The 26,144-nt window shown below is 36.7% G+C and overlaps 1 protein-coding gene across 9 annotated transcripts in view; it reads right to left on the bottom strand.

The window, feature by feature from the left end:
• The window catches only part of LOC100644288 (papilin), a 160,962-nt gene that overhangs the window by 132,880 nt on the left and 1,938 nt on the right, over positions 1-26,144 (bottom strand). For 8 of the 9 annotated variants that reach the window (XM_048406106.1, XM_048406114.1, XM_048406109.1 and 5 more), the window contains exon 1: positions 24,994-25,218. The exons of the other annotated variant lie outside the window; for it this stretch is intronic. In XM_048406106.1, the coding sequence (XP_048262063.1) occupies positions 24,994-25,016 (23 nt within the window). In that variant the 5' untranslated portion in view covers positions 25,017-25,218. Of the gene's footprint in view, positions 1-24,993; positions 25,219-26,144 lie in introns of those variants that run through there. 9 annotated transcript variants of the gene reach the window in all.

The following is a 26,144-nucleotide window of genomic DNA, read 5'->3' as shown; positions in this document are numbered from 1 at the left end:
GCAATCCGGGCTAGGATCTACGTGCAATCAGTGGGATTCGAGGATCGTTACTCGAAGTTGAATCCCTGGCGCGTACATTCGTTGAGTGGCTCGATCAGCTCGATCAGTTACGCGATAGTGAAACTCTCTCGTAACTCTAGCTCCACGTAATCTGTGTCCTTTCTTTCTTTTTCTCCTTACGCGTTCTTTCCTTTTACAAAATTTCATTTCAAAAAACTCTAACCACAAATTCTAATTCTTCCTTCTTAAAAAACGAACATACGCTTTTACTTAAAGTTAAAATTACCAAACAAAATTTCTTAAAAGTTTAGAATTAATGCTAAATTAGAATCTATACTAACAGTGTTAATACTAAAAATATCAAATAAAATTATTCAAATTGGTTTATATCTTGATATTGTTATTATCTATTTGTTTAACGTAACAATGAAACGCAAAGCTATGTGACAATGAATACATTTGCTGGACGATGAGAGCTCCAGATAGAACCACTTCGAAACGAGTATTCACCGAGATAAAATCTTCGAATAATCGTGGTACCGTTTGATATTGTTCGCCGCTCCTATGCGTTTCCATTTCCAACTGATTCAACCCTCTGAAAACGTATCGATCTCCCGCGAGAACGCTATAATCCTTCAGTAGATCCAAACTATATCAACGTGGCACAGACGCGCGTCTACATACCAAAAGGGCTGGTTTCGAGAAACACGACGCGGCGACGTATTATGCTATGTCATGTGGAATATCGTGAGTTAAGAGTCAGGATGACGAAAATGTACGGCGGTCAATGGTCGTTTTCTTTTCTACACACTCTCGTTTCTAAACTCGTTGGAAGGCATTGACGATCGACGTTCCGTTTTTGGTACGAGGCTCCAAAATCCTTTTATGGTTTAAACGATCTTCTCAACAGCGACCATTGTGTGCTCAATGGCAAGTCATTTTTCAGGATTACAGCGGATAAATGGGTATGTTAGAGATATTAATCTGTAAAATTATGGGCATTAATTAATAATAAATATCATTACGTAATTAGTGGAATTATGAGATAGAAATCTTTAATATAATCGTCTGCGATTTTATTTTTCAGGATTAAAATAGGTAAATGGCGTGCTGTTAGAAGCATTAATCTGTGAAGCTCCAGGTATTAATTTGTGGTAAATATCATTGCACAATCAGTGAATTTATGAGCTGCAATTACACACATAGATGGGAATCATTGATATACTCGTTTAGAATTCTAGCCAATTCTTGTCTGGGTTTACTATTTGCAAACAAACTATATAGAGAATATAATTGCACTTTTTAATCGTCTTCTATTCGTTTTATATTCGAACATGGATAACCAACGGAAAGTTATTAAACCAACAGTCTCGTGAACGTAAATATACGGCTCGAACCGAGACCTGACTCGTCGGTTTTCACTAAAAACTGTGTCGTCCTAAATCTCGAAAACTGAACTAGCGCGAAATTTTATTTCGCTCTGCTATAACCATTTTCCATGTCGAACGACCAATCATTTACATCGAAATTTTTATTTGGATAAGATAACGAACAATAGGAAAGCAGTAGAATTTAAAAGTCAGCAATTATCGCACGGGTCTCGTATTATGCAAAAACATTATTTGCAAGAGACGAAAACTAGTTGAAAAAATACAAATACTAATAATCACTGAAATTATAGCACTGGCCAGGGCATAACTCAAGCTGTTAAAAATCTTCAACCAAAAATAACCGCAACGGTCACCAAAATATACTGCGTCAAAAAATCTCCTTTACGTTAAAAATTTCTTGATACAATCTTAACTAAAATCTCAACTTCTCGTTCACTATCCGCAGTTCTCTCAACTTCGTTATTCCAACGTCTAGAACACGCTTATTCCAATTATCACCCAATTTTACGACCTCCCTATCTATACCATAACGTGTACCACGCTTAAACATAGGAAACTTAATCTATCCGCGAACTTCATCCAACTTGGGTCAGTCGGTAAACCACACTCCGTGTTGTCCATAAAGGAGGTTTACTAACAAACAAAGTAAAGTTTAACGAAACTATAACAGTAACGAACAATCCCTCCAATAAACTCTAATAAATTTTCGACAAACGACCCACGAAATTCGACGTTGTTCGAGTGCCAGGTACTTGGAGTGCACGTGAGACGTGTATCGAGTGACCATGGCAGGAAAGGGGGGCCGGTTGCTGGTAAGATATTCGTGGAATGTCGAAAGGATCTCGGGCTTTGTTCGAAAGGATATAGCCGTGCGAGTGCGTCGCGTTACAGCGTGGGGGTGGTTTAAAGAAGTCGTTGCTCGAGTACTTTGTTGGCATTGATTCATTGTGCGGTTACTCGAATCGTAATTCACAATGGAGGACGTTTTGTACAGAAGATACGCTCACCTTGGACACGTGCGGGATCATTATAATGGCATATTTGGGATACCGCGACCTACTGAGATCCAGTTCGTGTTTCGTCGATGGGAACCGGAAAGATGGTCAAGGACGGTTTATGTAAAAACGAACAGCGAACTAGGAGCGAAGGTAGATTTTTATTCCGTTAATGGTAGAATTACGGAATTCTATTACTTTTCTAGTTTTGTAATTAATAGACTGCGGATTTTTATGAAAATTCGTATTTTTGAGAATATAATGAAAAAGTAGGATCTCGGTAGAAAGTTATTTTACCTGCCAAATATTATAGAAAGCATTATACTTTGGATATTTTATATATTTTTTCGTATTATGTGCATTCTGTGCAATTTTGCGCTTTTAAATTTCCTATAAATGCATAAAAATTCGCAGTCTAGTAATTATAAAAACGCGCTTTTAATAGAATTAATACCGATTGTCAAAAAATTGCGAATAACTATACTTATTGAAGAAAGTAATAGCTTTTATTGATTCCTTAATTAAAATAATCCAATTAATCGTTCTAATCTCATATAATATCCCCATAAACAAACGGAGAATTATATTTTTACATTAAAAGTATTGATTTTAGAATTCATATGGAATAAAAGTTTTTAATGAATGTAACATTTCTTAGTGAATGCTACATAACACTTTCACTATAATGGTACATACATTACAGATCTTAACACCAAGTTCTTCGAAGAACTCGCAATATAAGGTAAAGTTTACCTACTATACCTAAATATTACGTAAATGTTACGTGTAGAAAGTAAGAAAGTGAGTAACAAAATCGTCTCGTTCAACGTGCAAGAAATATACATGTATCTCTGTGTCAATATTGCTTTAGAAATATTAAATATTTATACAAATAAGGTTGTAAAGGCAATAGCTCGTTATGGTGATATTTATGTAATACTCCACATTAGAAAGCACGAAGATGAGACAGATTGTGTCTGTCCGTACGGGAATCACGAATTAATTTGTCAACGCAAGAAACCCGCGATGTTCACGACCTAACAAATCGATGTCTCCGATAAACGTCCAATACAGCTGCACTCCAGCCGTCTAAATTTAGACGTCGCGTAACTCTCTCCTTATTTAAATATAACCGCGCAATTCTATCGGGTTATATCATCCATCTTCAGAAAAAATAGATCATTAACTAATCTAATGAAATATATTTTATGAATATTTTTGAAACGTTTGGAATTTCTTGCACATTTTTCTAACGACACCAGTAATCATATTTTAATGCTATAGTACAATTTAATTTTTATACTATACATATAATTAATTGTTTTAACAGTTTTTGGTATATTTCGGTTTTAAAAGAAAACAAAATTCTTTAACTCGTAACCTTTTTTGTACCCTTTATATTACTAGAACGCATACGTATAATATGTATGTATGTGGTTGTAGATCTACACAACCAGTAAAAGAGAATAAATTTTGACATCATGCAAATAAATATCGATTAAAGCCAAACGTCGACCGTAGAATAATAATTGTTTCCCATATGTAATCGTATCTTTTTGTCGAATAAAAAATAAGACAAAAAAAAAAACAAATACAACTATATAATATTATGGCAATAAAAATGAAAACTTCCTTAAATTTTCTTTCATACATGATATTGCAAAGTTGTGATTCTTATTACTATGTTTAACGGTGATACAGTGATAGCTAAAGAAGCTATTAGAAAAGTACTACAATCTTATATGATTATTCGGTAGTCTGAGTAGTAGTTTTGAAAAGGATCAGCAGGCATGAAAGCAACCAGCAGACGATGAAGCGAGCCTCTTGAAGGGGATGTACGAGCACGTGAGGGATTATTGTAATGGGGTCCCCGCTTTAGAATTCTTTCGTCAAACAGGTCCTACTGTCCTACATTCAACCGGGTGCCGGAGATGCGAAATCGAGGCGTTCTCGAGAGGATCGCCACACCTCGAAAAGACCACCGGCACTCGGAACGGCGCGGCACACGGGCCTCGAGCAGTCTAAATGTTTCCGGGATGGTGATCGGAAACCTATAACTAAGCACGCTAGGAATTTAACTCGAGATCGAGGCCGCAAATCGAGCAATCGCGCGAAATATATGAGAATTATTTGGCCTTTTCTCGATTGGTTGAAATGAAATTTGTATTCATGTGAAAATAAATGAAAAGTTCGATAGGTATTTGGTAGAAAAATGGAATTTTTAGCTGGGGGCAAAATATGGGCGGATCACGAATTGTCATTGAATCTTTCAATAAAGATTAGACTCTGAGTTGTTTCGGACCGCGTTTAAATTTTCTCGATTGAGAATTGATCTTGATACGAACTGTGGATCATCTTTGATTCAATCATATTTTATTATCAATAAAAAAATTTTTGAATTTGTGGAATTTGAACAAAGCATTTTCGTTATGTATGCGTGATTTCTTGTTTCAATTTTATGTTAATCGTTCTTATATTAAAAATCTTTCGTTTTTAATTAGATTGGAGAAAGATATATTTGTAGATTATTATATCTGAAGGAAAATTCGCTTAGAAAATGTACAACTTAATGTCATCTGTTACGTGATTTTTGGTACAATTGAAATTTTGTTGAAATATATAAAATTCGTCGTATACTAAGGAACTCATTTCCGGAAGGCTTTTAATAAAAGAACACCGTTACGTCAATGTCACGATACAACGACATGGACGACGAATTATGGAGGTGTTTTCTTGGTAACATTGTGTTTGGCCAAGTGGAAAAGGAACAATAAATACATATTGTTATTTCAAACACTGGTATCAGGTTAATTGAATTTGAGCAAATGAGCTGAAATGCTTGTGCTTACGAGAGATTCTAATCGATCGTTTGCTAGCTTCCTCTTTCATTCATAATGAATACCAATTATAAAGACTAATTAACCGACAATATTCTAAGAAATAGAATATCAATTTTAATACACTCCATATACAATAATTTGATAATATCTATGTATAACTATTTATTATTAAGAAGAATATTAAAGACAAAAAACAAAGAATAAAAATTACAGATTATTTAAAGACTCATACATGCTCCATGCATAGTATCGTTTCGTTTAAAGAAAGGACGAACTTTTATTTAATAAAATAGAGACCAAAGCAAAGAAAAGGATAGTTGAACGATGTCCGGCTAAATCGGCACATTGCCCGAGACCCGTCAAGCGAGAACAATTTGATTCGAAGCTCGAGAAGCTGCCGCGCCGTGCACGCGGATGGAAGTTCCAGTCTGCTGCGTTCTCATCTTACAACGTTAGACTGCGCCGCGGCTGCAATTGCGATCTATGCACCGGAAGTTTCGCGTAATGAGCGCTGGCTTTGAGGGAACGACGCGTACCATTAATACTACGTGAACCAAAAGCGTCGTCCATCTTTTTAACTGTCTGGCAAGATGTCTTTACATATGTGCGAGTATTATACTTCGACCTCCCTCACGGCTGGAAGAAAGAATTTTACAGCTGTCTGAATGTAGCTTGTTTATTAATGTATTCAACTAACGTTGAATTTAATTTTAAATGTATACTTTTATTTAATTACTTCGTCCTCAATTGCAAAACGATAATTAAAGGTTATATTATATTTCTTTTATATTAAATTTTATTTTATAATTCTGAATGAATTCTATATTTAAAAATTAAGACAAAGAAAGAGTTGTTACTAACAATTGCTTGTAACTTTGATGAAAATATCAATAAATAGAGTTAAAAATATCTTAATGTCGATATATCGTTAATTTCATATTATATACGTTTCATTAACTTTTGCTGCGGATACGAAAAGTAATTATCAAAGGCGGCCTTATAAAGGCGAAATTTGTTCGAGGATGAACGAATCCACAGCCATTCAGCGGCTTGGGATTCGTCCAGACTTTGGGTGTTCTGCGGTTTTTTGACCGCAGAACGAGAGGTGAAGCGCCGCGCCGCAAATCGTCCCAAACTGTCTGCTCTGTTATTAGTCGCCCTCGAAAGCCACCGTGGTCTCGTTTGCAGTGATAAGAAAAAAAAGCGAGGAAAAATGGAAAAAGAACAAGGGTCTGAACGAAGAAAGGCGTACCTTGACGCAGACGCCCCTTGATGCTCGAAAACCTTGGCTTCTCTTCTCGTGCAGAGACGATAATAATTTTTAGAAGACAGTTATGACTGACGAAACACATCGTACGTAGAACAAACTATTGGATACAATGGCACCCCATGGTATTTGCAAATATTTATGGTGAAACGTCATTCAACTTCACCATTCTTTTTCTATCTTTTTTATATACACGCATTCTTTTGTTATTTCTAGCTCTTTATTTTTTAACATGTTTTTAAGTTCGTAGTAAATTTGTAAAATTTATACAGTGATCAACTGTTATTTTTCAAGAAATAGTGTTCTGTGTCTATCGCTATAAAAAAATACATTGTATTGTTTCGATTCACAAAAAAATTCCGCTTCAAACATAGTTTTAATAGAACTATAAATTACTTAATTGTAAAACTAGAGAAGTGATATTCTAAAGAGTTGAAATACATAACTAAAAACAAATTTTCAAGATGTTAATATACACCGCTACGACTTTCCCTGCCATATGTATCTTGAATCGAAATAAGCTTTCAGAAATTTTTTCCAAACCAGATATTAATGTGATTTTATTTTCTTATCTCGTACGGACGGAGTGTGGATGAAATCATATTTTGTCAAACGTTTCTCAGGTAATAATCATTAAATAACATATCGTAATAACGTTATTTAGCGGAACAAGTTTTTATCGAAAGGTGTTGCAACTTGAACCGAGAAAACTGGCCCCATATGATGTCGTAATGGGTTGCATGCTTCGACCAATTTATGTGAATCGATTAACTTCCTTCCTCGATAAAAATTCATGAGCTGACACCTCTTATAAATCGTTAGCACAAAGTTGTCCGCGTGCTACAACAATTTGTTCGCGTATCTCCTCCTGACGCACGACAATATCCATAAAGATAAAGCTAAACGATATAACTAAACGTTTCGTGTGCGCATGTTACCTTTCAAGAACCAATTACTTCCATCCTCTCACATTATCAGAACGACTGCAAATCTGTCATACCTATTAACATCATTCCGTGGCAATTGAGCCATTGATGGTCGACGGAAATCGGCACAAATGTAACTTGCATTAGGAACAATCTTCCTATTCATAAAGTTCTTATGATATCTTCAATGCGAACCTCATTTCTATGGAAAACTTAAAACTTTATGCACCTACCTGAAATATTTAGGGAGCAGATCTTGTGGCCACTTAATAATAATTTAAAATAATTAAAACTTTACTGTGTGGATATGTGACCATCCTTCCGTAAGAATATTAAGTAGACAATAACCGCATTTAATTAATTAATTACTTAAATTGTAACATATAATTAATTTATAATTAAGTTGTGACAAAATATTACCCGTATCTATCAGCCTAGAAGTCAGATTTAATTTTTAAGAATTGAAACTTTCTCCAAAGCTTTTCGTTATCAAAAGAAAACGTGACAGAGCAACTGATAACATGCCAAAAAGGTTCGTCTCAAATTATTGTATCAATTAACTATCAAAACCCTAAGGAACATGCTTTGAACGATCTAGAGCGCCATTACTCTACGTAAATACGTATTATACATCGTTAATTTTTTAATGTCAAATGACTGTATATCTCTTAGACAGACTTCGCACGTATACCAGTACCGAAGTAGTTAGAAAAAAGATAGGATGCAGTGTTGAACGAGACCGCGCTCTTCTACATAGAGAAACATCGGATCAAGGCATCAGTAGTCGGTAGAGGAGGCAGCCAGCGCGAATTCGACCCGGCTAGAAAGCAGCGTACCACCGCCGCGACGCTGGAACGTCGTGTACGGCACACGCGATCGCAAGAAGAACGAGGAAAGCGAAGAAGGAAGAGCCGGGACGAGAAAAGCCTAGGCGCGTGACAGCTGGGATGTCGGGGGACGAGCGGCGGCAGTGTGAGTCGACGAGAAAGCGGCATAGGCGTTGACGATGGTGCGACGAGGACGAAGCGACCAGAACGGAGCAACAGAGTGCGACGCGTCCGGCCTCCGCGATACCAGGAGAACATAAACGCGGACGAGTCGCAGACGAAGGGCGTTCTATCGTTCCTGGAAAGAGGGAAAAAGACGAGAGGCGGCGGCGGAGCGCGAAAGAAAGAACCCCGACTACCAGCCAGAAAGAGAACGCACAGGCCTCGACGAGGAACGAGCCGGTGCAAGAGCAAGACGCGACAACTCTGCCAGTCGATCCCGAAAGAGGAACCGAGAAGAACGCCACGACTAGAAGCAACAAGTTGCTGCTGGGGTCGCAAAATGCCACCCCAGCCGGGGATGTGCGACCCCGGAGAAATTCCACGCTGATAGCCGCGATACACGCGTCACGACACGTCCAACGAAATTAGCAAACACACCAGAGGACCCGGGGACGCCACTGCGAATGATCGAACGACGCGTGGTCGCTTCTGCGCGATTACCGCGCCACGTGCTTGCACTACGTATGGGCTTCGTTCCACGGATAGTTGGACATTTGTGTATGGCATTCGTTGGAAAATGAAATTGAGAGAAGTATGGGGAGTACGATGAGGGTGAAAGGAAACATTTTTGGCAAGGGGGTGTGGGTATCTGCGTAAATGTATTTTACGAATACAGTCAAAGGACGAAAACTAAATGGAAATTTGTTCTCTCCTTTGTACGTGCTTTGGACGTTTTGGATAATTCTGCATGTTATATATTTTTATACAAGTTTGCACATTTAAAGTTTCCATAAGTATATGGTATAGTTATAATGTTTATCATAATTGTGTAATGACAATGTAGTCATGTGATGTATGTATAATGTTTATTATAATGTTAGAGAAGTATCAAAGAAAAAACCACCCTAATCTAAAAACGATTAGAATATACGATATTTTTAAAAATAAATTGTATATTGAAAATATTATTACGATCATAGATGTGTCTGAAATTAATATGGTGTATGAAAAACGATTTAAATATGTCAATAAATTCCCAAAGAATTTCACTTAAATTTAAAAATGCTATTTAAATTTACCGAACTAAGTTAAACCGAGAAGTTCAAAGATTTTCACTCCAACCTCCTCGTATATCGAAAATAAATTTTTCCCCATATAATTTAATGAGAAATATCTCCCTAATTCAATCTATTCCAATATCTTGAATAATTTAGTTACTCCCTGACTGCGATCAGAATTTCAACAACGCAAATAGCCCGAACCCGACAGACAGAATGTCTGGCTTACCAGCACGGATCGTGGCACGTCGCCATGTGAATCATATTTAATGCAACAACGGCGGTGAGCATCAGAAGCGATCGTAAAACATGCTGCACCGCGGTGGCCAGCAACGAATCGCGGACTTTTTGCCTGCCTCCAGTAGAACACGTAGCGAGAGCAATTCTCCATGGCCATCTGGTCGTTCGTTTCTGATCGGTGATCCCTCGATAAACGTCCAACGAAACAGTAAAATTTCGCTTTTAACAACATTCTTCGCGTAGCTTCATCTTCGCCTTAATCTTCCTTTAATCGAAAAAGGATCGTGCTTTGGTCAAGGTCAAACAAGGTCACACAGAACTTAGTCTTTTTTTTTATAAAATTCTGATTCTATATTTTTTTCGTTGCTATATTGAACTCTTGACTATTGACACGTAATTAAACAGACTTTAATGTTCAGTAGGTAGTTAAAACAGGTCCCATCTTTCTCAATTTTTATCTCTTATCAAAATTTAGAATACGATCAATACATTCACTGTTTCATTTTCGTATGAAGATTACGGTACTATGTATAATTTCATAAATATATAATTTATTTATTTTATTAGGATTTGATACTTGGAAGTTATCAGTACAGGATTAATCTTAATCGCATTTGATTCTCCCTCCTATAAAATTCCAAAAACCAAGGTTTTCAAATCCAGTAATTTCAACCGCTTTGTGCCTCTTCACTTGTCCCTTCGAATAATAAATTCCCAAGCTACTCAATTTGCAATCCCATCAAGAGATTTATTCCGGACTAATCCCCTAAGGTTTCCCAAGCGAAAATCTGATCCAAACAAAACCAGCCACTCACTTCCAGAGCGTTCATCGCAGCCTACATTACCCTTTTCATTCCCATCCTCAATTTCGCAGCCACGATTCTCAGTTTCCTCCTCCTGATCCCCTCGAACCACGAGGCTAGAGGGTCGCATCCCTATCACACCGTATCATCTAAAGATGAACCGTGCACTGTGCCTGTTGTTCTTTTTCCGCGAAGCATTATCATCCTGGCCAGGAAAGAATCACGACGCGTGCACACACAGGTGAAGCTTGTCGAGGAACCAGCGACCATTTTCTCATCGCTTTCATGCTCGATCCTTTTGCTTCCTTTGCCAGGCATCTCGCGGCTCTCGTAATTACCATCATCAAACAATGCAACGGAGAATAGTTACGTTGCAACAGGGAATACTCGACGGCGTCGATTCCCTTCGTAGCTTCGCTGGTCCCTTCGTAGTGCTGCTGACATCATGAGCTCTCAGCAATGCGGGATCTAAGGAGACATTCCACGATAGACCACCGCAGAGGCCGTGAATTGATTGTGGTTATACAGGATGCTCTTTGATCGGTACATATGATAATTCACAAACGGATCTGAAGAGCTATAGTCAAAGAATATCTTATGTAGTCCCATTTGCTTATGACGTTTACACATAGAAAATTATTATCAAGTGTGATAGGTAAAGCTGTGAAATAAGAGGATTCTGTGTCCTCCATTTCTAAGATAATTTCGTATGAATTTCTTGGGGATCGAATGTCTTCCCGTTTTGATTATTTTGTGAGAAAGACTAATTTTTATTTCTTAAACTTCTTAGGATAAAAGCTTCATGGAACAGTTGAATATCTTTTCAACATGGAAAATTATTATCAACTATAACTAATGAAGCTCCGCGTATACAAAGATCCTATGTATATCATAAAATCATTAAATATATTTTCGGTACGGAAGATTACTATTAACTATGATTGAGATACCAAGATTCTACGTAACCCATTTCTAAGAGAATTTCATATGGATCCCCTAAAAGTAAAAGTCGTTCCATAAGAAAGATTAACTTCAATTTCTTAGACTTCTTAAAACGAATATGTATTACGAAATCGTTTTTTTGGCGTGAAATATGGAACTGCGATAACAAATTCGATTACATCGATAAATTAAAGCTTTCTAGAAGATTTAAAAGCTCGAAGTTTACTACCTATCAACCATTCGACTATTTATCTCATCAGGAATCGCGTTAAAATTTCAGAAAAAGACTGAAGGGTGCTCACCGGACTAGTATATCCTAATCAGGATATACTAGTTGAAGAAGGAAGAGCAAACGAGAGAGAAGGAATGGCGTAAAGTGTTCTCCAGTCGGGTGGTGAAATATCCTTATCGTATAAACGAGGATGGAAGGTTATGGTGGCGCATGAATCACTTCAACCACGGGAATAATTCATGGAACGGTTAATACTGTTGCGAAACGCCTCGGCGAAAAGTTTGCGCATCTTTCAAAAATATAAAACTGAAAGGCTCGAGGTCTGGTCGAGAACTTGTAACTTCGCGCTACGAGATCGTACAAAGTTTAACCAGCCACGAATCTGACCAACCCTTTGTAAATATGTATGTATTTTGCAAGACCGTGAGTTTCATTCCAGGCTATTTATGGTTCAAGAATAATACTCTTTAATGAATGAGTTGAAAATAATATAACTTATCTCCTGACTGAATATTTGTAAAGAAATTGTAGATGACTATTTCGAATATCCTCTTTTAATCCTTTATGACAATTCTAAATGTGATGAAATTGTTTAAAATTGTCAATTTATGTATCACACTCTTATAGGAAAATAACTTTAAAAATCGACCTCGCCTTTTTTATCTTATGTAATTTAAAAAAAGAAAAGAAGAATATTTTGTGCTTATTTAGAGGAAGAATCGATAGAAGAATTTGTACTTAGCTGAAGCGTAGCTCGTAAAAATTATACAATTTGCAGGAACTGAGACAATCCAACAAAAACAAAAAAGATTGTTAATGGGAAGTAGTTCTTAAAAATCAATTTTATTGCATAATTAAGCTGTATCGTGTCTTTTGAACGATACCGTAAGTATATACACAATATTGCCAAATAATCGCGCTATGCATTAAAGGGCCAAAGATATTCGATCGGCATAATACTGCAAGCGAAGTGCATTGCGGCTATCGCAAGTACATTGACTTCGTAACCCGTAAGAGCACGATTCAATTAGTTTCAACGATCATCCGGTCAAATCTTCCGAGAATTAATTATCGTTCCTATCGAGTTTGACATTGAAAAAATTCTAGTCTAGAAACTCACCGTCATAAAGTAAATCTTCTTAATTAGATCTCAAAATAAGTACTGTGAATAATTTCTAATTCCAACATAAATATTTTCACGCAAACTACGTCCGATGAAATTTCTAATTTTCGTTCAACGTTCAAAGCGATTCTCGTAGGAGGCTGATATCGATCGCGGGCGTAAATTTCGGATTATCTGAGAACAGCAGCTCGCGAGTGGAGAGCTAACGAGACAGAAAGAAGGTTCCACGACACCATCGTATCGCATCAGCACGGTCTTATCGGCTTCACGTCAGCTTGTATAAAGCGGGCAAAATATTTAAGCCGCGAAGTCAGCCTCGAACTTTTCCAGACGACATCCCTCGAAAGACACGGACCAGTTGCGCCAGTTTTACCACCGATTTTCGAGACCTGGAACGTACGAGATCGAACGGAAGGGCCTTCGCAGGGATTGAAAAAAAGAAGAGGAGAGGAAGGTAAAAAGAGAGAAACACGCAACCCTCTCGAACCGAGAGGACAAGAACCAGACGAGCGCAATCGAAAGGGCCATTGTTACCAGGAATCGGGGACAGGATATTACTCGTTAGTTGTGATTCGAACTTTTTATTACGACATTGTTTAACCCCTGCACCGCCCTTCCTCGCGTGTCTTCCTGTTATTCAAGCCTGCAATGGAATATTAAAATGCACCGTGCATTAATAAGTTGCCTCGGAATTCTGTAATTGCGCTCGTTACGATTGTACACTAGCGAAGCTTCATTGGGAAGCAATTAACCAAATTGCTGGAACGTTAGGTAGAATTATGAAACTCTTGTGACGTATGCGAAAACGTAGTTATGTGTATAATATCGTGTGGTCCGTATAATATTTGTCATGTAATTAAGTAGACGCTTGATGAGATATGTACGTATATTGTCGGTCGATGTACAATATTGTCTTTCAGTCCAACACGTTTTATGTAAATTTGAGCCCATTTGACTAACACATTCGCAATTGACAAATTCATCGAGATATTACGGCAAGACATTATAAGATTATGCGATTAAGATACAAATAAGAATTTTGAGCTTGGTTGCAAATATGTATCACGTTTTGTATCACGTATGAGACTTTGAGAGTACCTATCACCTTTGAGAGTCACCTATGAGACTCGATTTTTTATGCATTTTGTAAATACAGACAAAAAAGCTAATTTCAGTATTCATGACGAATACTTCAAATATTTTGTATATTTTTACATATTATGTATAGCATACTTTTGTACATTTAAATTTCCCATAAATACATATATAAACATCTACAGTCCACTCATTGTATCAATTGAAATCCATATAAGAAAATTTTCTCAGTGTTAACGATGATAATTGTCTCATCTTGCTCTAATCGTGAAAAAACAGAGTAGTAGCTCGTGGTCGTTAATGGAACGTTAATATTTCGACGGTCTATCAGCATTCCAACGCTCCAGCTCTCCGTTATTCCTCTAACATCTCGGAAGTAGAAAATTGTGACAGAAAGAGTCGATATTCCTAGCAAATGAATGTTACAAACGTGCTCATAGACGTTCAAGGCCACACGAAAATATCAAGTACAATCCCGTTTTCTACAGTCATCGATATCAATCCAATTCTATAAATAATGGAGCTCCGTCCATTGAGTTCATAAATAATGGAATTCTTACTCTCTGGCTATTCTTACGCTGACAAGAATTGACTGGCCGCTACTACGGTTCGTGAATTCGAGGATACAACGTGCCGCTATTATTTCACGTAGAAGAGCAGCACGCGGAGCATATCTCGATGGATCTTCGTCCACCGTATGTATTTTTAATGGCAAAGGGAAGAACAAGGGGCTCTAATTTATTTACGTTAAACCGGAGACGTAAATCTAATTCGTCTTGAAAGAAAAATTGCGCCACGCTTTGGAATTCGAAAAAGGTATCTTCTACCTACGTTAGTACGTTGGTTCTTTTCAATAATTCCCACGTGAATTTCACTAAGAATATACATATACGAAACCATTCGGAGATATCGGCGTTTCGCGGTTCAACAAAGCGTTCCAACTTTGTTCCGCGCGTGATGGTTTAGCAAACAATTTTACCCGACTGAAAAAACATTGAGTATTACGTCTGAAGGTACGTCGATCCTCTGTACCGGAAATTGCGGGCGCAAACGATTATCGAGTCGGCCAACGCTACCCATCGACAATGTATATATAGGATCCAGAGTAACCAGACTAACATTCGAAAGACAAAAATATCTGTTGCAATGGAAATAGAAATCGAACCACTCACTGGAATTTCCTTTCGTACACTTGTATTCATTTGAAAATCTATATTCGATGAATATCAAATCTTTTCTATTTTTAACTAGAAAAAACTAGCTATTTTAAACCGCTTATGTCGTTTATGTGACTCATTGAAGCAACAAAATACTTAATTAGTTATAAAGAAAACACATATAAATTATAAAAAATTTTAATTTTTACAGAACAAACCCTTATGCTCACGATCGTTAAAATATTAAAGATATCATGCTTATCACGAGAAAATATTTGTACCATTTTTCTTTTAGATAAGTACAGATTCTACTTATCATTTTCTATATTTATCTTACAATTAGTTATAGAAAAAAGTACATTCCTGCTACTTTTCCGCTCAGCTCCTCGATTATTATGTTCTACTCAAATCGAATTATATCGAAAGATACAAAAAAGACTTATTTCGTTTAATATTTTACAAAAGAGAAATATATTACATTGTATGAAAAACATTTTTCTATAAAAAAAATTTACTTCAAATAAACACTATCACTAACGGAATACTATAAAAAAAAACACTAAATATTATATAAATACTATTTGCTGCCATAAAACAGTGATCTAAAGTGTGAATACACGTTTAGTATAAATTGCCTAATATATATTATACTAATAAAAAACCCATAATATCCTTAATATCATTAAAAAATGTTTTTTTCTTGATAAAAATGTATTAAAAACTTCACATCAAAAATATTTTAACAAAACGAGTGCCTTAAGACTTTTAAAAGCCTTCTTCGCTATCATATCTATTTAACAGCTGAAACGTTCCTCCGTGGCTCTTCATAGGCGTCACGGTATTCCCAGGCCGGCGTAAATTTAAAGTCGTATGGCGTGGCCGGAAAGGTCGTGGCGGAAAGTCTAGAAGTTAACGCGCGCGTCCTTTTGGCCGACCTTTCTCCTTCCGCGAAAAAGCCTCGTGTCGGGACATGGATGGGCAACCGGGGAAGAACACATGTGCGCCACGGCGAAAGTTTAGCGTCGACCATTGACCTGGCTTTTCGAATTATTCAGCAAGATCCCGCCGACCCTCTGGCTGAAAACCGACCACCAGAGATATTGGAGTTGTTCCGTGAATGGTGGAAGTTGAGGACCCAGTCTCGAAACGCGTGATACTTAATTCACGAAACTGTGCTTTGTCACTTACACCCCCAGGTTCGGTTACATTCAACTACCGTTCTGTCTGTATTTCATAGCTCGGTTAGGGTGTTGCCAACTACGTAGTTTTTTCGAATGTTTAATAAAAATTAACAGTGGAAATTTATTTGCTTACAGGATATTTGAATTAAGAGAAATAGGTGACTTGCATGTAAATTCTTACACTTCTGTCATTCTTATGACTCAATGACTATTTGCGTGTGTATTACTGAAATTAGTAAGTCTCATTTACAGAGTTTTCTTTATATGCGTTAGATTTGTAAGGGAAACAGAAAATTTTACCGCTTATAAGGAAGATGATCGAAACCAATAATATAATATGAAGAGTCTGTTATGTTCTAATTAGTACTCGATTATCTAAATTCTCGCTTCTTTCATTCACTAATCGCAGAAATCGTATGTAATGAAGTAAAATCAGTAAACTCCTACACGTATTACGTATGAAATGTATCTTTATTAACTAACCGTTTACCTCTCGACAGATTCAGATAAATAGAGTTCTACAGTTTTATATTTGTATTACGTAACCGTACTATTGTAACCGTATACCAAAAAATGTACAGTTTGTAATAATGGGATATGACCGTGAAAAATATTCGTTATAATGTTATATAAGTTTCTTAGTATATATAGTGATCAGTATAGTAACAGTTTAAAGTTTCCGCCAAAGTTTGATGAAAACATAGAGGAGATGTACATCTTGTGTATAAAATTTACTATGAAAATGTTGCAGTTAATATTCATATTGTAGCATAATACGGTAGAGTATTACGATGGCTCTGTAATTCATATATTAGAAAACTCATGTATTGAGAAACCTGTACAAGCACAATAACATATCGTTGCATTGTAATTATACTTCATTTTTAGTGATAGAGAGAAGAAGCGTTACAAACAGATGGTAGTTGAGTGAGTGATAGTAGTTGAACACAAAGGGCCAATTGATAGGGTATTTTTGTGTATTTTGACGTGTTCCTTAAAACCACCCCGTCATTTCAATCACACTTTACTAGGAAAGATGAATTACCTTAATGAGCACTCGACGTTCATTTCGTTTACTGTACAAGAATATAGGTGGCAATTACAGGCAACGTGCACACATGTGCGACTACTAAAGGGACGTTTGGTCGGCTGCATCAAAGAAACGTGCAGTCCCTCTTATTAATTCATGCTAATCGCCTACCCTCTAAAAGCGGTTCTCAATCATTCAAGGAACTCGGTTGTTCCAAGTATACGCATTAAGCATGGGGACGTTTATCATGAGAACGGAACGAAGAAATTTTGTGCTGCATAAGATTAGACACAGAAAAAATTCCATTTATCTAAATAAAAATTACAGTTTCGAGATCATTATCGGGATAAAAGGTTCCAATAAGTAATCACTGGTGTTAAAATGGAAATTTTGAATGAAAGTAAGAGACCATTTTAAACGATGCATTTTTATGCAGATTGTGGGACGAGTTTGTTGTTTTAGAGATAGGGCTTGGATAAATGTAATATTCATAAAGAAAAATGGTTCTCCGCTAGTTCCCTTCCAAAAAAAACATTATCGCTTTAAACGAAAGATGAAAGCAGTGAAAGATATAATAGAAATATAGACTAAAACCTTTTGAATAAAACTATATACTAGCGGGAATAATACGAAATAAAAAGAAACCTTTTGAAAAAAACAAACATCAACTATTTCAAACTTTAAACTGATTGAAATATGAGCCCGTAAAAGGCCAACATTTATAACAAAACAGTAGAACACCACTCATCTAAGCTCAATTTGTAACCACCACATTCTCATTTTGTAAACCGTCATATTTATCATTTACGTCCCAATCGTTTCTTCATGTCGCAAAGGCAAGACCTTCGGAAACAACCGAAACATCATCTTCCATCCACATTCAAAATAATCGAAGCTACTCCGTTCCGAAACGATGCAATGTATTCACTTAGTCTAGCAGAGGTAAACGTACTCTTCTCGACTCGAGAGATCAAAGCTACTATTTCGACAGCACTGTTCCGTGGGTAAAGAGTTCAACGCACGGAAAACAGTAATTTCACTTCGGCAAACAACAAGTTGCCTCGGCTGCAATAAATAAACGGCAATACTTTCGAGTTGATCTCGCGAGCGACCGGGAATAAGGAGGCAGAGGAGATGCATGCGTGTGCAGAACGAGAATCCGGTACCGACTTTGCCGCCGTGCGTATTAACTTATGGAACAGAAATAACAGCTTTCCCCACGGGAGCCAAAATAACCCGGAGAAACACAAAATTGTCCGTGACTTACAAGTCTTTTTACTCGAGAGACCGCTTCCCAACTTGGGAATTCCGGGTCGATGCATATTCGAGGGCGCCTCCATTTGTTTCTCGTCGTCGTTGCCTGGTTATTTATTTCGACAACCCTTTACGGACACCCTGTCGCGAAGAGACAAAAGTTCGAAAGGCATAAAAGCCACCGATGAGAAAAGAGACCATGACTGGGGCAGACACTTGTCCGTCGTTGGAGGCATTAAGATTAACCTTGACAGACATCGTTTTCTACGGGCGGAGGGACACAGTGGAAACGCGGCCTCGGCTAATAGTTTTAAATGGCTCCGAATCGGTTCTCACAGACGCGTTTAGCTTGTTCAATTTGTCGCGTGATCCTCGAGGGCGTGGAAGGACTGAGGCGCGAGTATATAGTAGCTACGTATGCGGTTTTAGAAAATTTTAGGACAACCGTTTGTTTGCGGGAATATGTTCGCGTGGCTATCGATTAGGATCGAAACCATAAGAATGAAAAATATGTATAATTCGAATCGTTTCATTCTTGAATTTTCAATGTTTCGAATATTTAAACTTTCAAACTTTCAATTCTCCAAATTCTTTCATTCTCAAATCTTTTCATTTTCAAATGTTCATATATTCAAATTTGCACGTTTGGAAGTTTTCTAACTTGGAAATTTTTTAATTTTCAGATCGTTAAATCAGAATTTTCTAAACTTTAAATTTTACTTCCTTCTTTATAGACACCGCCGTATCACAGAGATGCAGTTAAATCGGATGTTGCAACCAAAATCGAGATAAGGTAAGAACGAAGGTAAAGATCCAAGTATAGGTATAATAGCTTGTTGAAAGTTTTTACGAGTTCTAGGCCGAGTGTTAATTACAGTTCCTATCGAGATCTAAAGCTTCCAGAGGGTTTCTTCTCGGAGCACCAATCTGGATTTTATTTTCTTTCGTTATGACGGTGGTCTTGTACAGTTGTACGCGGAGAGCGAGCATCAGCCGAACACGGCTCACTGGAATATTACGGAACAAAATGATTTCTCAACGTTGCCAGCGATATATATACGTGTCATAAAGGGTACAAATGGAACGTGTGCAGGGAGACAGACCGATGATCCGAGTCAGAGCAGACATTTCTTCCGCGGATTCCCGAATGGGCTGATTAATGACGCCGTTAACGTGTATTAAGGACACGGTCTATTTGCAAGAAAAATCCTACGTCACAATTCCAATCCGCGATTAAATTAAATTAAATGATGAATAATCTGCTTAAATGAAGTGCGGAAATATTTCCACATGACTGCAATAGCTCTAATGAAACAGAAAATAAACTGTCGTGGAAATTCGTAAGTTCAACACGTTTGCCACTATTTACAGATTTATCTGTAATCGACGTTAACAATTGTAATAAATTACAGAAACCAAAAGCCAATAAACATATTCGTTTTAATATAGCAATTTACGTGTGAAATCTACTTACTTCACAAATAAATTATTCTTAGTCCCATCGAGCGTTATACGAATACATATATTCGGTAACATGTGTAACACGCATTCACGAAATTCACTCTAGATTCAAGTTAAATTTACATTTACACTCTGCCTCTGTCAGAAAATTCGCCGATATTAATAAATATCTAATAAAAACAAGTTTACAAGCAAATTTTGCAAAATTAAAATTCTAAAGTCATGAAAGCTGTTTGAACGGTTTTAAAAGTCAATAATCAAGAATTCACCTGTCGATTCACTAATATAATCAACTAATAAATTGCGAAAGGATCTAATTAGTCAATTATTGCAACTTAACAAAATCACCAGTGAATATCCCAAAAAAATCAAACGCGAACTGTAGCCAGAGGAAGTCCCACGAATTCACTTTCGAAACCTCTCGCGGGATAAGACACGTGGAATTAATCGCATCTCCTGTCGCACTTCCTTCCCTCCGTATTTTCTTTTTTTCTCCTCCTCTTTCCTCATATTTCTTTTTTTCTTTTGTATCTTTTTTTCGTTTTGCGTCCGCAAGCTCCGATGGTTAATCTTGTGCTCGCCGCGAGCGTGACCCGAGCTGAATTTTAAATCTGACGTATTACACGCGTAGCTGGTGTACAAGAGTCGGAAGGACATCTACATAGAGGCAGGGAATTAGCATAAGCCATTGTCCTGCCAACGGCTCGACCAGGAGAATGGTACCTGAAAGCTCTACCAGCTACAATAACCCTTTATACAGTGCAGGTGGAGTACTGTTATAACCGTAAATCGTATGAAAACGTATCGTGAGCGCTTTTGCGATTCTATTTGGTTGGCCAGAGGAATTACGACTTGCCAATTAACCGATTAGATTATCGCCAGGGCCAGATATTGTCAACTCTCAATTATATGTGCGAAGGGATGTCTTGATAATACAGGCCAAGTGCGATAACCGTTGCTCCTATTATATGGGACCGAAATTGATTTAAACAATCGCGTAATCGAATGTAAAATACCGATAGTGGTTATTCCCATGTTGTTGAGATAGAAACTTTGGTGATTCTTGAAGGATATTACGAACAAATGTAAAGATTTCTAAAAGTTAAAAGAGAGAAGACACTCTCTTAGAGAAACTTATTTTGTGTTAGTTATTTGATTCGTGGTATATTCATTTGATAATAAGTTATTGAAAAAATGTTTGGCTTAGAGAATGAACAAAGAAGGAAGACTGTAATTTTGTATCGATTAGTTACTTGATTCGCAGAACTCTTTAAGGGCAATGGAAATGAATGGTCGAAGAAATCTTTGACTTAGAGAACGAAACGAAAACAAAAATTGATATTGCGAGTGTTGATCATTTGATTCGTAGAAGAATTCTTGCAGTGTGATGTGAATGGGTGGTTTAAAAAATCCTGAACTAAAAGAATGACCATACAATAAACAATGATTTTATATTAATTAATTATTTGAGTTTTAATAAAAGAATTAAAAAACAGAGAGAATGGATGGTCAAACAAATATTTGGCTTAAGAAGTAAAGAGAGAAGATAGAAATTTGTTTTATCTCTCTTAATTATTGAATTCGTAAAAGAATGCTTGAAAAATGGGAAGAATGGATGGTTCACGAAGTACTTGACTTAAAGAATGAAACAAGAAGAAAATTGATTTTATATAGGTTAGTTGATTTATATGCTGGTTTATAGGTTGGTCTATGGATTGGAAGTAGACTGTAGTCTACTTCGTTATTAATATCGCGTGCAAGAGTACGTGGGAAGCTTCCTGTGATCTTAATTACTCTTTCGATTAAGTAAATACTGTTATATCAATCGTCATTGATTGCATAGACGCGTTCTACTAACATCCGCAGAACCTTCCAGTAAGTTTCTATCGTCGTTTTCGAAATATTAACGCGAATTATCGGGTATACGCAAAACTTGCGGTCTTCAAAGACTCATTGTCAGATAAATCCTGTACACTCCGTTTTAATTGGGAGACCACGTTAGAGATCAGGAATTTGCAATTGACGTAAGATATATTTTCTCTCTATATCGAAAAGAAGAAGCAAACAGTGCTGTACTAAGAAACGTGATTCATTCTATCTCATCCGGGATTTCAACTTTCCCGAACTTTGCTTCCAAGAAAAAGAGAAGAAGAAGCAAACGAAATATACAAAATTTTCTTATATAATGTTAGACCAACTTACTACGGCAAAGTAGCTTATAGTGACACACGAATGCTCGTAAAAATGCGACGGATGCATTCCCCTTGCTAACACGTGTCTGGACGAAAATAAAACTTTTATTAACGAAACAAATATATTTTACTGAAATAAAGTAGAAGCGAGGGAAGGAAATTAGTATTTTTTTTTTCCTAATTAACACTAACACTACGTGAAAAAGAATTACGCAAACAGCCATTGCAGACTCCTTTCTATATCCATGCCTTGTAATTGCAATATTTATGTAATTAAGCTTGTGTAGTACGATTATCCTGAATATTCATTTTTATATATGTACTTCTTAATCTTTTAGTACTACGATCGATCAGTCACGCGATAAAATGTTTAATACATTGACATAGCAATTAAGTAGTAGTAATAATACATAGTACTTTACTGTATCTAGGTTAAGTAGATTAAATTACTATGTAAGTAGTGGGTAAGTGTCGTATGCAATTATATGACTATAGTGTTGCAACGAAGATGACACACAGACTAACAACGAGTGATTTTAAACCAATTTTAAATAGCTGCTCATAGAATCTTAAAGCTAGAACTACCAGAATGGTGATCTGACAAAGTGATCAGTTCGTTATTTTTCATAGGAATATTATAAATTTACAACGATGCGTTTTCTGAAACTTTTGTAAAAATATATGAGTAAAAATCTGTTTTTCTTCTTGGATTATATATTTTTTTGTACATCTTTCATCTTAATTTCTTTGTTCCTTTAAAAATTTAGTCTAATATAAGATTTAATTGAAATTTGTAGCCGCACATAAAACTAACGGAAAGAGCGGAAAGAAATTAATTCCTAAGTGTGAAATTTGTCCAACTGACAATAAAAGAAAATTCTAATAAGGTTTTCTCATAAGACATGTAATAAGACGCGACAAGCCTTTTTATCTCCCTTGAAGGAAGAGAACTGCTTACAAAGAAATTATGAGGAAAAAAGGAGGAACCGTACGGCACATGACGCAACACACAAGCTTTGCTGGAGTGTTTTGACAAATGACGAACGAGTTCTCGGGGAGAAGAGTGCACATGTCTCTGCTCCGCATCTCGAGGAACTCGCCAGAGGGTCTACCCTTTCATGGCATATGCGAATTGTGTGTCAGGAGGATCGTAAAAATCCGAGAGCAGCCGGGGACCGAGGATTTTTCGATGAATTTTCACACGAGAAAGATCCAGCTATCGGCTCGTCCCCGTTCAATTAAGTTTCAACGCCGGAAACATGTGAACCTACTTTACGCTTTTAAAGTCATGCCTTATTCGGCGGAAAACCAGCGAGAAAAACCGCTTTGCCGCTCTCGATCGACGATCCTCGATTAACTGAAACTCCATTGAGCCGCGTTCTTTCCCCACTTTCGAAAATTGTCCGGTGTATTTTGTTCGAAGCGATTAGGGGATTGAATTTTTTGGCCGAATAGAGCAATCAAGGAAATACTTGAAAATTTCAAACATTTATTTTATGATCATAAAGGACAATTTTCTAGTAGAGCTTTTAGAATATCGATACAATAAGCTTTACTAATAATATATATTTGTAAAAATAATCCTTTAAAGTAATTTTTTTAGATAATTTAGAGTAATCTGATGGTTAAGAGAAAGAAATAGAGGTTCATGGAATAAAAGAATTCCATTCAATAGAATAATACCTATATTTAACTTGTGGATCGTAATATATAGTTTTTAGAGAAATAATTTCTTTCAAGAAAAATAAAATTATAATATTTGTATCGATAATCCTTTGACTAAAGAATTTCGAATAAAAGAGACTTTCCATACTTTCAAACATCAATTATAAAAACATTTCTAATATCTCCTATGAATCATCAAATGTCTATCTAGTTTGATACTTGAACTATTTCCTAATTTATTCTGATTAGTATGGCGCCGAACAGACAGCTTCTGACGACAATAAATTAACGAGAAATTTATATCGTTCAATTCCGCACAGACAAATATGCATTGATGCATTATCTTCTTACTTGATGGACCATAACATCACTTACGAAAGCAGAAGCAACTCCACTCGAAGGGAACGCGAAGTGAAGGTCGAAAAACCTGCGAAAAAAGTGGACAAATGCGACGCGCGGCCTCGTAATTATGTCACAATTGTACGCGGCGCGCGTATGTGGCGTAACACTCGGATAAGCGGAGTAATGAGACCGATAAAAATGTATAGTCCTTCTATTTTCAAAGTTTTTACAAGTTTCGTCGCTAATACAATACATTGTCGAATAATTGCCTGATGAGAGGATCTAGGTCTCGAAGTTATCTCCAAATTCAAAATCGAAATATAAAGTTAATTCACTTACTCACTTACTTCAAGAATGATAATTCATTTGAACTACACTATATGATCTTAATCAATATTCGACCAGTATAAACTCTAATGTGTCCTAATTATGAATATTCCATGAAATATTCCAAGGCAAAACAAAGAATATCAATACAATAATATTTACCCACCAACTACGCGCATCTGGTGGACATCATTTCTTATATAATAATATTTGATCATTGTAAACTCTAATCTGTCTTACGTCCTAACAATAAATTTCAAAGTCCTCCGTTTATACTCCAAGGAGAAACGAGGAAATTAAATATAACAATATTTATCCACCAACTATATGCACCTGATGGCCGTCATTTCCAACGATAATAATTAATATCCGATCACTAGAAACTCTAGTGTATCCTAACTATGGATAATAAATTTCAAAGTTCTTCATTTATACTCCAAGGAAAAATGAAGAAAATAAATATAATAATATTTGACCACTAACCACGTGCTCCTGATGGCCGTCATTCCCGCTGAAGATCGGCCGGACCCACGGCTTGGATACCGGAAAACCCCTCTCGACACTGGTATGAGAGCCGAAGGAACGACAACGCGCACCACCTCCGCGGACGGGAGTCGGCCACTGACTGAACGTGACTCTGATTCTCTGGAACCGGGAGGAGGCTGCGTCGACCGGTCAGGGACCACGAGCCTGCGGCCTTCTGACACTCAAGTCACCGTCAATTTCTCCCCCTTCGTTCTTTCTCTCGTTCCCTCACTCCTCTTTCTTTTTCTCTTTCGCCGAGCTGTTGCGTTTCGTTTACACTTTTCTTTTTTCCTCGATAAACAGACGATCCCTTTTACGCTGATCAATGGAATTTGATTCTTTAGAAAACCATCTGCGTGCTTGGTTACTTTCTTGCATGCTTTCTATTTGTCTCTGGTATCGAGATTCAAAGGTGTAATTCGAAGCAATGGTAGTTTCATTGGTGAAGTTTGGGATCGGCATCTTTTTAGAGATTACGGCGCAATAGATGATCCCAGACGTAATTGAATATACTTTGCACCGGTGTTTCTGTTTGAGGATTTTGTTAGTCCGTTTTTGCTAATCGTTCGCTAAATATGCTCACGAAATGGAGGAGATACGAGAGGTTCTAACAGATGATTCGAACGCCATTTCATTTGCACGTTGCACTTTGGAAAGTTTCTGTTTCGTATAGATGAAAATTTTACCATTTTTAAATATGCTAATAAGCCAGTCATGGTGTTTAAATCAATCGAAGGGCTCAACGAAAAAGCGTGCAAGCGTATCTTTTCGTTTTTCTCCTAAAAGCATGTTAAGTACAAAACGGTATACAATACATAGGTAACATTTATAATAATGTATAGGATTTATTCAGAAGTTTTCAAACATTTATGAATACGTATAACGATATGTTTTATATATAACGATATCAACTTTATTTATAATTTTTTCAAATTAAAGATTTTATCACTTGTACAACATTTGCTTTTGACCTTTGCAATATTAATAGAAAATTTCGATGAACATTAGTTTATTTAGTTAATATATTTCATGCAATTTCTAAGAACCTAGTCCCAACCCACTAGCACGTTCTTCATACGAAACACCATTAATATTCATTCCTCATAGCA

Source organism: Bombus terrestris, chromosome 5 (assembly GCF_910591885.1).
Source record: "Bombus terrestris chromosome 5, iyBomTerr1.2, whole genome shotgun sequence".
In the NCBI taxonomy this organism is placed as follows: domain Eukaryota; kingdom Metazoa; phylum Arthropoda; class Insecta; order Hymenoptera; family Apidae; genus Bombus; species Bombus terrestris.
The sequence above is the reverse complement of the archived record's forward strand: the minus strand, read 5'-3'. Positions and strand labels throughout refer to the sequence as shown.